The 12,742-nt window shown below is 41.3% G+C and overlaps 1 protein-coding gene across 1 annotated transcript; it reads right to left on the bottom strand.

The window, feature by feature from the left end:
* Positions 1 to 3,492: 3,492 nt before the first annotated feature.
* pcolceb (procollagen C-endopeptidase enhancer b) lies at positions 3,493 to 11,967 on the bottom strand. The gene is made up of 9 exons (XM_078275882.1): positions 11,806 to 11,967; positions 10,435 to 10,543; positions 7,550 to 7,808; positions 7,110 to 7,234; positions 5,885 to 6,021; positions 5,112 to 5,746; positions 4,851 to 4,931; positions 4,495 to 4,665; positions 3,493 to 3,862 (listed from the first exon to the last, which is right to left on the bottom strand). Exons 1-9 carry the CDS (start codon positions 11,889 to 11,891, stop codon positions 3,732 to 3,734), a joined length of 1,734 nt encoding a protein of 577 aa, XP_078132008.1. The 5' UTR covers positions 11,892 to 11,967; the 3' UTR covers positions 3,493 to 3,731.
* Positions 11,968 to 12,742: the final 775 nt, after the last annotated feature.

Here is a 12,742-nt window from a genome sequence, read left to right as displayed (position 1 = left end):
TGTGCAATATCAAAAAACACAACAAATATAGGGAATCAACATAGCTTATACAAACCAGTTATGAGGCTAATAATAATAATAATAATAATAAAAAGAGGAAGAAAATAATATTAAAAGCAAAAACATGAAAATAATAGTATACAAAATTAAATCAGAAATGTAAATGTATGACAAATTCTGCATCTATATACATATTCTATATGTCGAAAAAAAAAAACAGTTGTATCTGTATACAATACAAAGATTATATAAATATGTATAGTCCTATTACACGTGAGTACGTCCATATATAATAATCAAATATAAGCTATATGATGTTTAAACTGGGTGAAACCCAAGACGCTTTGATGTTTATGGCTGCGACACTCCATAAAATACTTCTGAAGTCTTAAAGCATCATTTTATACACATGCGGGACACATAGTACCAAAATGCACTACATCCCCCTCACATCTACTTGAAGCCTACAACCTGCTGTGCATTTCATTCTCCTACCGTCCTGCATCAACAACCTCACACCATCTAGCGTGGCTTTGAGCTGCTTGAGCCTTCTCCTCTTCTTGTGCTGAAGCAGTAGACTGACCAATCAGTAAAAGGAGGAGTAAATCTATAGATGAAAACACTGTGAGCTGAAACATCAATGTTGCACACAACTGAATTAATAACTGTTCATTGTGTTTAGGGAGAACTCATATCAAAGCTTTCTCTTCATTCACTGAAATAATATTAACAAGCCACTAGATGTCCCACTGATGCCGCTACATGAAGAAATCCTCGCAACATTGGGACGCACACATTTATGCTTTTGTTAACTCAGTGGTTCACAACCTTTGTTAGTGAGTGACTCCATAAAAAGACTTTTTTTTTTTTTTTTTTTTTTTTTATACTTTTTCAAAAGAAAAATGCAAAGTCTAGAAGAAAGAGCATAAAAAAGTACTTAATTGTCAGTGAGACCTAGGTGTGTGCCTTTCCTAATCATGTCCAATCAACTGAATTTACCACAGGTGGACTCTGTCAAGGTGTAGAAACATCAGATGGGAGGCACCTGGGCTACATTTCAAGTGTCCTAAAGGGTCTGAATGTTAATGTGATATGTTAGTTTTTTTCTTTTTAATAAAATTCCTGTTTTTGCTTTGTCATTGTGAGGTATTGCGTGTAGATTGATGAGGGGGGAAGTTTTGTTTAAACAATTTTAGCAGGAGGCTGTAACATAAAACGTGTACTATTGGCTTCTTTTTCTCTACTGTAGGTAAAGTGTGAATCTACTCAATCTACAAACCCAATTACAATAAGACAATAACTGTTTTACTGCAACAAGACATGCTACCTGTTTGCCTTTTATTTTTTATTTACTAAAACTTATTTACAATGGCAGCCTGGCAAAAGACAAAGCCTCTTGGGGGAGAGGGGTAGGGGCTAAAAAAGAAATGTCAAAAATTAAAAAGACACATACAAACATTTCCAACACATCCAATACTTACATAGGCTACATGACATACTAGCACACAAGCATCGGGCAATACAACAACAGAACAAGATAGCATACACAAGCAGTAATACAAATATACCAAGCAAAACAGCTGCAGCAAAAGAACAAAAACATGCATGCATGCAAAAAAAAACAGGCAAAGCAAAACAGCAGAGATCAGAGTTCAGTTTATTTGACTTTTTGCATTGGCCTTCGGGTCCCCGGGACCCACGCTTGTTTCATTTCACGTCACGTCTACTAACGTGGCCCTGGCCTTTCAGGTCCCAGGGACCAGTATTCGATCGTATTTCTCTACTAGCGCGGCCTCTGCCTTCGGGTCTCTGGGACCTGTCCTGTATTCGATCGTATTTCTCTGCTACCGTGGCCCTGGCCTTCGGGGTCTCTGGGACCCTGGGCTGTATTCAATGGTATTTCACTACTACTGTGACCTCGGACTTCGGGTCTCTGGGACCCTGGCCAGTATTCAATGGTATTTCACTACTACCGCGGCCTCTGCCTTCGGGGTCTCTGGGACCCTGGCCAGTATTCAATAGTATTTCACTACTACCGCGACCTCGGCCTTCGGGTCTCTGGGACCCCATGCTGTATTCAATGGTATTTCTCTACTAGCGCGGCCTCTGCCTTCGGGTCTCTGGGACCCGTCCTGTATTCAATGGTATTTCACTACTACCGTGACCTCGGCCTTTGGGGTCTCTGGGACCCTGGCCTGTATTCGATCGTATTTCTCTGCTACCGTGGCCCTGGCCTTCGGGGTCTCTGGGACCCTGGGCTGTATTCAATGGTATTTCACTACTACCGCGGCCTCTGCCTTTGGGGTCTCTGGGACCCTGGCCAGTATTCAATGGTATTTCACTACTACCGCGACCTCGGCCTTCGGGTCTCTGGGACCCCGTGCTGTATTCGATGGTATTTCACTACTACCGCGACCTCGGCCTTCGGGTCTCTGGGACCCCGTGCTGTATTCAATGGTATTTCACTACTACCGCGACCTCGGCCTTCAAGTCTCTGGGACCCCGTGCTGTATTCGATGGTATTTCTCTACTACAGCGGCCTCAGCCTTCGGGTCTCTAGGACCCTGGCCTGTATTTGATCGTATTTCTCTACTAGCGCGGCCTCTGCCTTCGGGTCTCTGGGACCCGTCCAGTATTCAATGGTATTTCACTACTACCGTTGCCCAGGCCTTCGGGTCTCTGAGACCCTGGGCTGTATTCAGTGGTATTTCACTACTACCGTGACCTCGGACTTTGGGTCTCTGGGACCCGTCCTGTATTCGATGGTATTTCTCTGCTACCGTGGCCCCGGGGTCTCTGGGACCCTGGCCAGTATTCAGTGGTATTTCACTACTACCGTCGCCCTGGCCTTCGGGTCTCTGGGACCCTGGGCTGTATTTGATTATATTTCCCCTGCTACTGTGGCCTCGGCCTTTGGGGTCTCTGGGACCCTGGCCTGTATTCGATAGTATTTCTCTACTACCGTCGCCCTGGCCTTCGGGTCTCTGGGACCCTGGCCTGTATGAGATACTGGTCAACGAACCACATGGTCTCTTTTTTACATTGTGAAAACACATTTAAATTCAACTATTTGCCTATTAGTTATATTCTATTATTAGTAATATTATATTATATATATGTTCAATGAGAAGAATGACACCATTCTCATGTCTGTACTGTTAAAATGAAGCTATAGCTAGCAGCTGGTTAGCTTAGCTTAGCTTATCACAAAGACTGGAAACAGGGGGAAGGGGAACCTATATCTGCAAGATGCATTTATTTTCCAGCAGAAAAAGATTTTAAAAAATCTGAATGACAATGATGATGATGATGATGATGATGATTATGCACGCTTTTGTGGGGATGAATTGGATTGAACTTAAAGACAACAAACCTACACAGTAGATCCCAATTCAGGGTGGATTTAATGACAATAAACTACATCTGTGTTTTGATCTGTGTCTGATATACATTTGTTTTTCATGTCATACTTAATGGAAAATACCAGGAAGGACATATTCAAATCATGTTTTATTGATGCACATGTTTTATCATAGAAATATTACAATTTACATACAAAATACAAAATATTATACTTAATGGTGTATGTTTATTCTTTTAAATAATTTTCACTACAGTATTGCATTGTGTAAAAAATTAGGTTTGGATAATATTTTCATTCTTTATGTTAAGTTTCATTTTTTCAGATAGATAGTCAGGGCTGTCCATCTTTGGTGGGCTGGCCTGTAATGTTAGCACGATTTGCGTGAGAGGTTGGCCAGTGCTTTGGTGTGAATGGGCTTATAGAGGAGAGTGAAGCTGGAGGGGCTGAGAAGGCCGTTGCCCTGTGCGTCGACATTTCCCATCAACACGTAGTTCCGGCCTGAACAAGAGAGAAAAATGAGTCAAAATATATTAAATACCAGCTCACCCATATCAGAGGAGCTGGGTGTGTTAAATTAAGGACAAATATAATTTGTAATAAACTGTAGCAATTCAATCAGCAAGTGATACTAAAATACTCTTTTCTTTGTTATACTCTATAATAGTCATTATTTATTACAATAATTACTTCCAAAAAGAACCAAACAAAGACCCAATTGCATCCCATTTGTAATCAGACAGTTTTATTTCCTACATTGACAGATTTTTATGATAGGGATATATTGATTAAATAAAGAATTAAATAATCTGCATACAATGACTGTTTGTGCTCTTTGTGGTAATACATTAGAAAAAGATGGGAAAATGACTGATCTGAGTTTATATTTTTTGTGTATTTGCAAGAACTGATGCATTTTTTTTTTAATATTATTTTTATGCATCAGAGGGTAAATTGCAGGATCAATGCAAAGTAGTTGTGTACTGTCTGTAGCAAAGTTTCCTGATTTATCATTTGATTTCAACTTTCACTACCTGACAATTATGCTATGCTATGGGTAAATTTCAGTCACTACAAATGTTACGTGTGTGACATGCAGAGAAATTCTGTAAATACAGCTAGTTCCACTGTACCTTTGAGTAGCCCAGGGCATCTCTTGCAGGTGGAGGTCAATGTGACCGACATGATCGGCCCTGATTTGGTGATGTTCAGTTGTCCTGCCTTATAGGCCTTGATTATGTATACCTCAACTGTCGCTGAGCCCCTCGGACCAGTGGTCACAGATGTAACCTTACCCGTAATCACTGAAAGACAGATAAGTATAAAAGAGAAAAATAAGAAAGTATGCCAAGAAAGAGAAAGTAATTGAATGGTATTTCTTTTACAAATTATACACCAATTATTGCCAAACTAAATCATTCTAAACAGTTAAATATTCAAGTTATGCTTATGTTTTCTGCAGACTCGAGGGGCAGCTGATGTCGCTTACCAAAGTTATGTGGGCAGAAGCTGGATTGGAGAGTTCCTGTCCTCTTACAGGCTTGTATACACAGTGGGTTCAGTGGTAAAGCTGAAGAAAAAAAACACACACACACACACACACACACACACACACACACACACACACACGACAACAAACACAAACACATGGTAAGCACATTAACTTGCTTCTCGATACAGGTGTGCACATGTTCAGTACATGAAAGCAAAGTGCAGATTGTTAACTTAGAAATCAATTACTTCCACTTACGTTTCTTGCTCATAAAAGGCTTCTTCGTCACTGTTTTGCTAACTCCAGGTTTAGGTGTCACCTTAGGCTTAATCTTGGGTTTGGCTGTTGGTTTAACTCCACTCTTGGAGGTTGGCTTTACTGGTTTGACACCAGGTTTTAAGGTGGGCTTGGTCTTCAGTGCAGGCTTACGTGTGGGTTTAGGCTTGAAGAATGGTTTGAGCGTTGGCTTAATAATCTTAGGTTTGGGAGTAGGTTTAGTTCCAGGTTTAGGCGCAGGCTTTTTCACAGGTGCTTTAGGTGTGGGTTTAGCTGGTTTGGGTTTAGCCGTGGGCTTGACTGCAGGCTTGACAATAGGTTTGCGTGTTGGAGGTTTCAGGGGTATCTTCACCAGTGGCTTTTTGGTCGTTTTTGGGGTGGGTTTAGGCTGGAGGCCAGGCCTAGGTTTGGGGGTTGGTTTGGTGGGTTTGCTTGGTTTCACGACTGTTCTTTGTGGCGTTGAGGTCGTTTCAGGTCGAAAGATGAAGTCTCCCCCGACGGTGGGCGTCCGAGACCCTCGAGGCACACTGGAGTAGTGGGCCATGAAGCCATCTGACGTTACGCTGAGGTCAGAGATGAACTGGACAAGGAGCTCGTTCCCGTTTGTCACTATTGTTCTATGTAAAGGAAAGGGAAAATAGACAGAAAAAGGTGTGAAGGAGGAGGATTAGCAAAGGGGAAAGACACATGTGGAAATGCAAAGAACCGTTAGTGTTTGGCCTCTTTTGCCACCCATTCCTGATCAGTAATCTCACCCTGGTGACCTATCTCCGCAGAATTTACCGATCCGCCGCGAGTTATCCCTCTCTCCCCCGTTGAACAATGCCACATAGTCGTAGCGACAGTACATGTCAGCCTCCAAGTCCAGCTTCACAAACTTCACCTCGATCACCTGGGGAAGAGGTGGCAATGAACACACAAAACATGCCAGAACAAACTATGAAATTTATGACAAGGAATGAAATTTGAGCTGGTACATGTTTATTCCTGACTGGTTTTCATGAATCCAGCACAGTGCCGTACAGTAGGTAATAGTGGTGGAGGAGGAGGAGAAGGGCCAGACTTATGGAATACAGAAGGGCATTTACTCTCTCCCTCGCTCGTGCTTCCTTCCCTCTTTCCTTACGTTCAATCTCTTGGTACACATGAACACACCTTCAGGCACTCAATGAAGTCTTTCATTTGAACTTCGTCATAAGGCCGCTGTCACACACTCGCACACACACACGTACAGATCAGGGACCTGAGGTTGAACATTTTCTTGTGATGGGCCCCTTCACTTCTATTTTAATTTCTCCTTCTCCTGCATCAACTAACCTTATTCAACACACCTAGAAAATCTAAAATCTATAATGTTAACATTGTGGATATTTATCTGTCTAATGAGTATAAAACCATTTTACTATATATTTCTTACCCTTTTCCAATGAGCCTGTACAGTGCTTTCTATTAATCACATTTAAGCCTTCTGTCCCTTCACAACAGTCAAAAAAAAAATTCTATTCCAAGCTAGCAAGCTAGAACAAACTAGCTAGCTAACCTTGCAACATATTCATTTTAGACGTTTCCTCAGCTTTTGTGTCGACCTGTTGTTAAGTTTGTATTTCATTTGAAGTGGAATAGTAACTAGCCTAGCTACTTAGCCTAGCTTAATATCATTAGCGCTGATTCCCGCTATTACTTTTCACCAAAATTTCACACCAATTTCAGAATTTCATGCCAATTTCAGAAACATGAATAAGATTCAAATGACTTCTTTCTGGTGAGTAACATTTTAACTAAGTACACAATTAAAAACAAACACCAATGGTTCATAGACTGCAAAAATGAATTGAAATTTTAGTTGGACTTCAACACGTCTGTTGATGACTAACTTAAAATCATTACATTTATAATATTCTGAGATGTCACTGTCTGAGTCTTTAAAAGGGGACCTTTTAGATACACAACTAGTAAGAAACACAAAGTGCAATAGCTCACATTGCTTGGTTCTACAGAGATGTGCCAGGAGCAGCTGATGCCTGCTGGGTAATTAGAGTTGGGCCAGTTGGGCGTCTTGACAGAGCCCTGCGATTTGGTCAGACGTCCTCCACAGAACTGATTCTCTATGGGAATAGAAAAAAAATAGGAAATGCTAATGCACCTCTTTCAAATAAGAGGATGTTTTTTGCCTGTGGTACTGTATTTGAGGCAAAAAGAAACATACATGCTTTTTAGGGGGATGCTGATAAGCTTTCATATAGCTGACAGATAGTAGTGATTTGTTTATTCCAGAGATGATTGTGTTACCCTTTTTCAAAGACAATAAAAATATGTAAGAACATCGGCCAATACAACCACATCACTACACAAAACTGCATAGCTTCATCTTCAGTAGTTCATCGTGGCCTGTGTGCTTCTGTGGGATTACATGTCCACACCTTCCACATGTGGCTTCCCTGCGCTAAAGGAAGCGAGAAAGCCTCTTCCTCCAGTAGCATCGTCTGACACCATGTCTAACATCATGGTGTTGGAGGTGGAGATGAGGGCTCCAGGCCGGAACGTCCCACAGAAACGACCCAACTTCTGCACCAAGCGGGTGTGACCATTGTAGACGTCCAGGTAGTCGTACCGACAGGTGGGGTCAGCCTCCATGTCGAAGAGGCGGAAAGACAGCATGACCACGTGGCCCTCTGGGACCTGGAGGGTGCGACAGGTGATGCTTTGAGGAAGGATTGCTCGAAAAAGCCTCATGTGACCACAGATTATGAAAAGGACTAGGGGTCAATATTCAAAATGTCAAATGTTTTCATCAAAACAAACATTGATATACCCTCCCAGATTGCATTTGAAGTGTTAGATTTTTGTAAAGATAGTTTTAAAATGTACTAAACTCACGTAGCAGCAGAACTCAGTTTAAATTCTAGTCATTACCTCCATCAAGTTTCCAAATATAACAGACCAATTTTTTGGGGGGAACGTGTATAAAGTGATGCACAAAACATTATAATAATAGATTATTAAATGTGGTGTAATGGCGCAGTCTTAATGGATGGAGTCATGAGTTTAAAAAAGGCTGCCTTTACAGTTTTTGTTTGTGTGTTAAATGTCCCATGACATGGTGCTCTTTGGATGCTTTTATATAGACCTTAGTGGTCCCCTAATACTGTAATTCTGCACCAAGGCTGAATTTCAGTATTGGTGCAGAATTACAGCCTCTAGAGCCAGTCCCACAATGAGCTTTCCTTAGTATGTGCCATTTCTGTTTCTGTAGCTATTGAGGAGGAGAGAGGGGGGGGCAAGGTGGAAAGTGGGGGTGTGGCCTTGACCAACTGCCACTTTGCTCGTTTGAAAGCCATGATGTCTCTCTCTCATGGGTGGGCCAAATTCTCTGGGCGAGCAAAGCAGAGAAAGGGGAGGTAACCTTTCCCCTTATGAGCTCATAAGGAGCAAGATTCCAGATCGGCCCATCTGAGCTTTCATTTTCTCAAAGGCAGAGCAGGATACCCAGGGCTCGGTTTACACCTATCTCCATTTCTAGCAACTGGGGGACCATAGGCAGGCTGGGGGAATGCATATTAATGTTAAAAAATGTGACATTTTCATGCCATGCGACCTTTAAATAATTTTAGATCCAATGTTTGAATTAATATGTTCATTTATCAGTCAGATTATAAAAGAAACCAAATAAAGCTTGTAAAAAGTGTTAAAAGTGGAATGTTTAGTTGGTGTCCTGCTTGTCATGTTGGTGATGATCATCGGCTTAATTAGTTAAAGTAACATCAGGTGCTTATCATTAGGTCCTCTACGCAGGCAGTGAGAGGGCTCTGCCAAGTTGTGAGAGAAGCAGTAAAACTTTCTGTTTCTTTTAAAGTTGAGCACTCATAAGTGTATGTGTACCTCAAAGATAAAATGTGATTGTCTGCAGTTAACAAAGGAATCTTAAATTAAGGTTTTGTTTGTTATCCAGTAATCTTTATGAGCTTTGTATTAGTCTAGCTCACCCTGTGTTTACCTGAGCAGATGGTATGTTCCAGATCAAGCTGAGAAGGAATAAGGACAGTCATTTTATCTATAGTGGAAGAGTTGTAGGCAGCCTGCTGTGAGGCTGTCGGCTTTAATCTCTGTTTGTTTTATGCTTGTTTGTCCAAATCTAAAGTTACTCAAGGGGAAAATTGGTTTTAAGTCAAAAAGAACTCAACACCAGTTCACTTTTTAGTCCACATTTCTGTACATTCAAAAGTTAGCATTAAATGTTGCAACCTGAGAAATAAAACTGGAACTCAACACAGCCCACGCAAGTCTCACAAGCTGTTATCAATTAATACATAAATGGAAAAAGAGCACTTTGAAGCGACACTATAATTTCTGAAAGGCCAAATAAGACGTTCATTTTACAATTTGAGAAGTTCAACTCATTAACAATAAAAAATGCAACCTTGCTCAATTCAATAAACTCAAAGCTTTTGTCGCTATAGCCTCACTTGACCTGTCATGACCAGTTGCTAATAGTGGCTAATGTTAGCATGAGTAACTTAGCTGCTGCTTGTGTAACTAACGTTACTTAATTAGTTTGCTGACTTGATGAATGTTCTCTTCTTGTCATTTATCCTTAATTGTACACTAACGCAGGTGTTTTCACTTATTTTGGCTGATTGGTTGAAGGTGACCAGAGCTATTATTAATTATAATAACAAACACCACACTAATAGGATGCTAAAGGTGTAATTTGTCTGCCCTAGCTGATGTAACAAAGCTAACGGGGGGAGTCAGGGAGATGCTAATCAAGCACTGTCTGTTCACACCTGAGAGGAGGTCTAATCAGCCAATATCGATCACCTGTGTAGTTTTACCATGTTTTAGGAAACTTACATTTTTTTTAAGATACTTACAACTTCATAAAGTTGCTTTTTTTACGTAAAATGAACCCAGATTAAAATGCATACAGTATTCAGCACCTAAATAAAAAGCATACTTTTATCAGTGCATTTATACTGTATGTAACAGCACTGGTTGTTTCTATGTTAAAGACAGAAATGGAAATTAAATGAGTTAATGTACGATTAGGATATTGGCCTAAGCTGGTAAATATTATATAATTATTTAAATTGAAATCTTGGCGGCAATGGGTTCTCGATAAAAAATTTTTTGGGGCATTCCGAGATTTGTTGGGGCATTTTTGTCCTTTGTTCCCCTTAATTTCCTACGCTTATTGTGAATGAAATGGATTTTATTTTTGATGCACACCCTGGTCAGATGACAATATCAGCCACTCTGTTGAGTTTGTGTCCAATGTAATGGTGTAGTGATTACAAAAATGACTCACAGTGATGTACCAGGTGCATTTACTGTTGGGTTTGTAGTGACTGGGGAATCCTTCACTGGCCACGATGCCTGTGTCTGTGACCAGGTGGCCTCCACAGTGGAAGATGGGCCTAAAAAGAGTAATACACAACCACCATCGACTGCTTTTAACTTGCTGCACTGGAAGAAAACACAGCTTTACTGAGAGCAGTAAGGCAGAGCGCATGCACACACTTTTACATCCACGCTGAAAACCACAGTGGCACAGTCTGTCTCTGTTCCCCGAGTCCGGGGAGGTTCCCAATGAACTCTCGATCCTGGTTTGTTTTTTTCCTTAAAAGTTGGTCAAACCGAGCCAGGAAGACTGTCAATATACAGTATATGTGCTGTGAGATTTCACCACACACTGGCTGTGCCACAAGAAAGTTGTCAGTAACACGTATTTACTTTTAGCAGGCAGGCACTTTCAACAGCCAGCTCACATGGAGTTTGGTGACACAAACTCAGATAAACAGATCAAAGCAGGGCAAACCTTAACTTTTAATTTAGCAGCAGACTTGTTCATTTTAGATGTTGGTTGCTCTGGCATCTTGTTAGTTTGAGTCTTTAAAATGGGCTGTGTTTTATCATCAAACTTGACTTTGTGGCTACATTTTTGTTGTTTTTGTGCTTGTTTCTTGGAGAAACAAAGGTCCAAATTTGTCATCTTTTACATTTCTGTGAGCATCAACCCATTTAGTGGCCCTTTTTCTTTTCTGTCATGCTCTTCAAGCATGCGTTGTTTCTGCTGCGGTACTATAAGGCCGCATTTGGTCAGAAAAACCCAGTGGCAGTGGAGTCCCTCCTTTCTGACCCTCTGGAGCTGAAGAGCCCACAGGCATTTTGTTTGTGTTCAATTTACACCCTGTGTGTGTGTGTGTGTGTGTGTGTGTGTGTGTGTGTGTGTGTGTGTGTGTGTGTGTAAGTAGCTATAGCATTGCACACGGCAGGTTTAACAAGCAACTCTAAAAATGAAATTCAACATTTACAGAGTCAGAATTTATTTCCAGCTTTGACAAAAACATCAGACATGAGGGCAAGCTACTGTACATCTTCCCAGTTAAATCACTACATCAATTACAGCATGCTATCATTTTGTGTGTTTACGAGATGCCAACCACATCTTCCACTGCAACCTTCTATTTCTACTGCGCTTTCTGTAATCATAATACTGCAACCAGAGGAAAACACATACACACAGTAGTTAATCTAGACAGATGTGGGCTTGAAAATGGCATGCCACATGTGCACACGCAGGATGTAGGCAAGAAAACAGATGCACAAGAGGGACATTGATAGCCATGGAGTTGCCACACACACTTACATGTGGAATATCTCAAATCTCTCAGTTTACCTGGTGAAGTTGTTGTGACTCTGAGCGTCAGTCCATCCCAGCGTCAGAATGACAAGAAAGCACACAGTCCACACCCTGTCCTCCATCCTGCTGTCCTCAGAGGTTAGGAAAAGACGGGAGAGGAGAAGAAGAGGAAGGAGGGAGAATCAAGAGTAGAGGCGTGGAGAGACGCAAGGTTCAAAAGGGGGAGTGGGGGGAGGATGAGGAGGGAAGTGGAAGTGACGGGTGAGGAGGTGTGTTATGAGAAGAAGAAAGGAAAAGGTTAATGAAATGTAATATTGAGAGGACAGAAGGCTGTTTGATACAGGGAAAACATGAATTACACTGACTCATGGCCAAAAGCAATGTATGTACAGTTCAGAGTACAGTGTGCCTGTTATGTTCCAGCTCTGTGTTGTTGTTTAACAAGTAGGGTCATGGAATATATGGAAAATGTATGTTTCTGCAGGTGTGTGCTAATGGACAGAGTACCTGTGTGTGTGTGTGTGTGTGTGTGTGTGTGTGTGTGTGTGTGTAATGACCTATTTACTGCGCTAGTAGCAAGGCATCTGTGTTTGACAATGTTGGTCTGCCAGTTGGTTGGGCAGAAATATCTCAACAACCACTGGATGGTTTGTTATAAAAAATGTGCACAGACATTCATGTTCGCCAGAGGATGAATCCTAATGACGTGGTAAATTATTTTAAATTCCCAAAAATGTAAAAGAAATGTGTGGCCGGGTTGGTCCAGTGGGTAGAGGAGGCGCACATATATTTAGAAGTTTATGCCTCGATGCAGAGGTCCAGGGTTCGACTCCGACCTGTGATGATTTCCTGCATGTCTTCCCCCCCCCCCCCCCCCCTCTCACCTGTCCTGTCCATTAAAGGCGGAAAAGCCCCAAAAAAAGAATCTTTAAAAAAGAAAAAAATGTAAAACAAATTCACATTTAAAATAATT

Source organism: Sander vitreus, chromosome 19, assembly GCF_031162955.1.
Source record: "Sander vitreus isolate 19-12246 chromosome 19, sanVit1, whole genome shotgun sequence".
NCBI classification, from domain to species: domain Eukaryota; kingdom Metazoa; phylum Chordata; class Actinopteri; order Perciformes; family Percidae; genus Sander; species Sander vitreus.
This window is presented reverse-complemented; position numbering and strand designations above follow the sequence as displayed.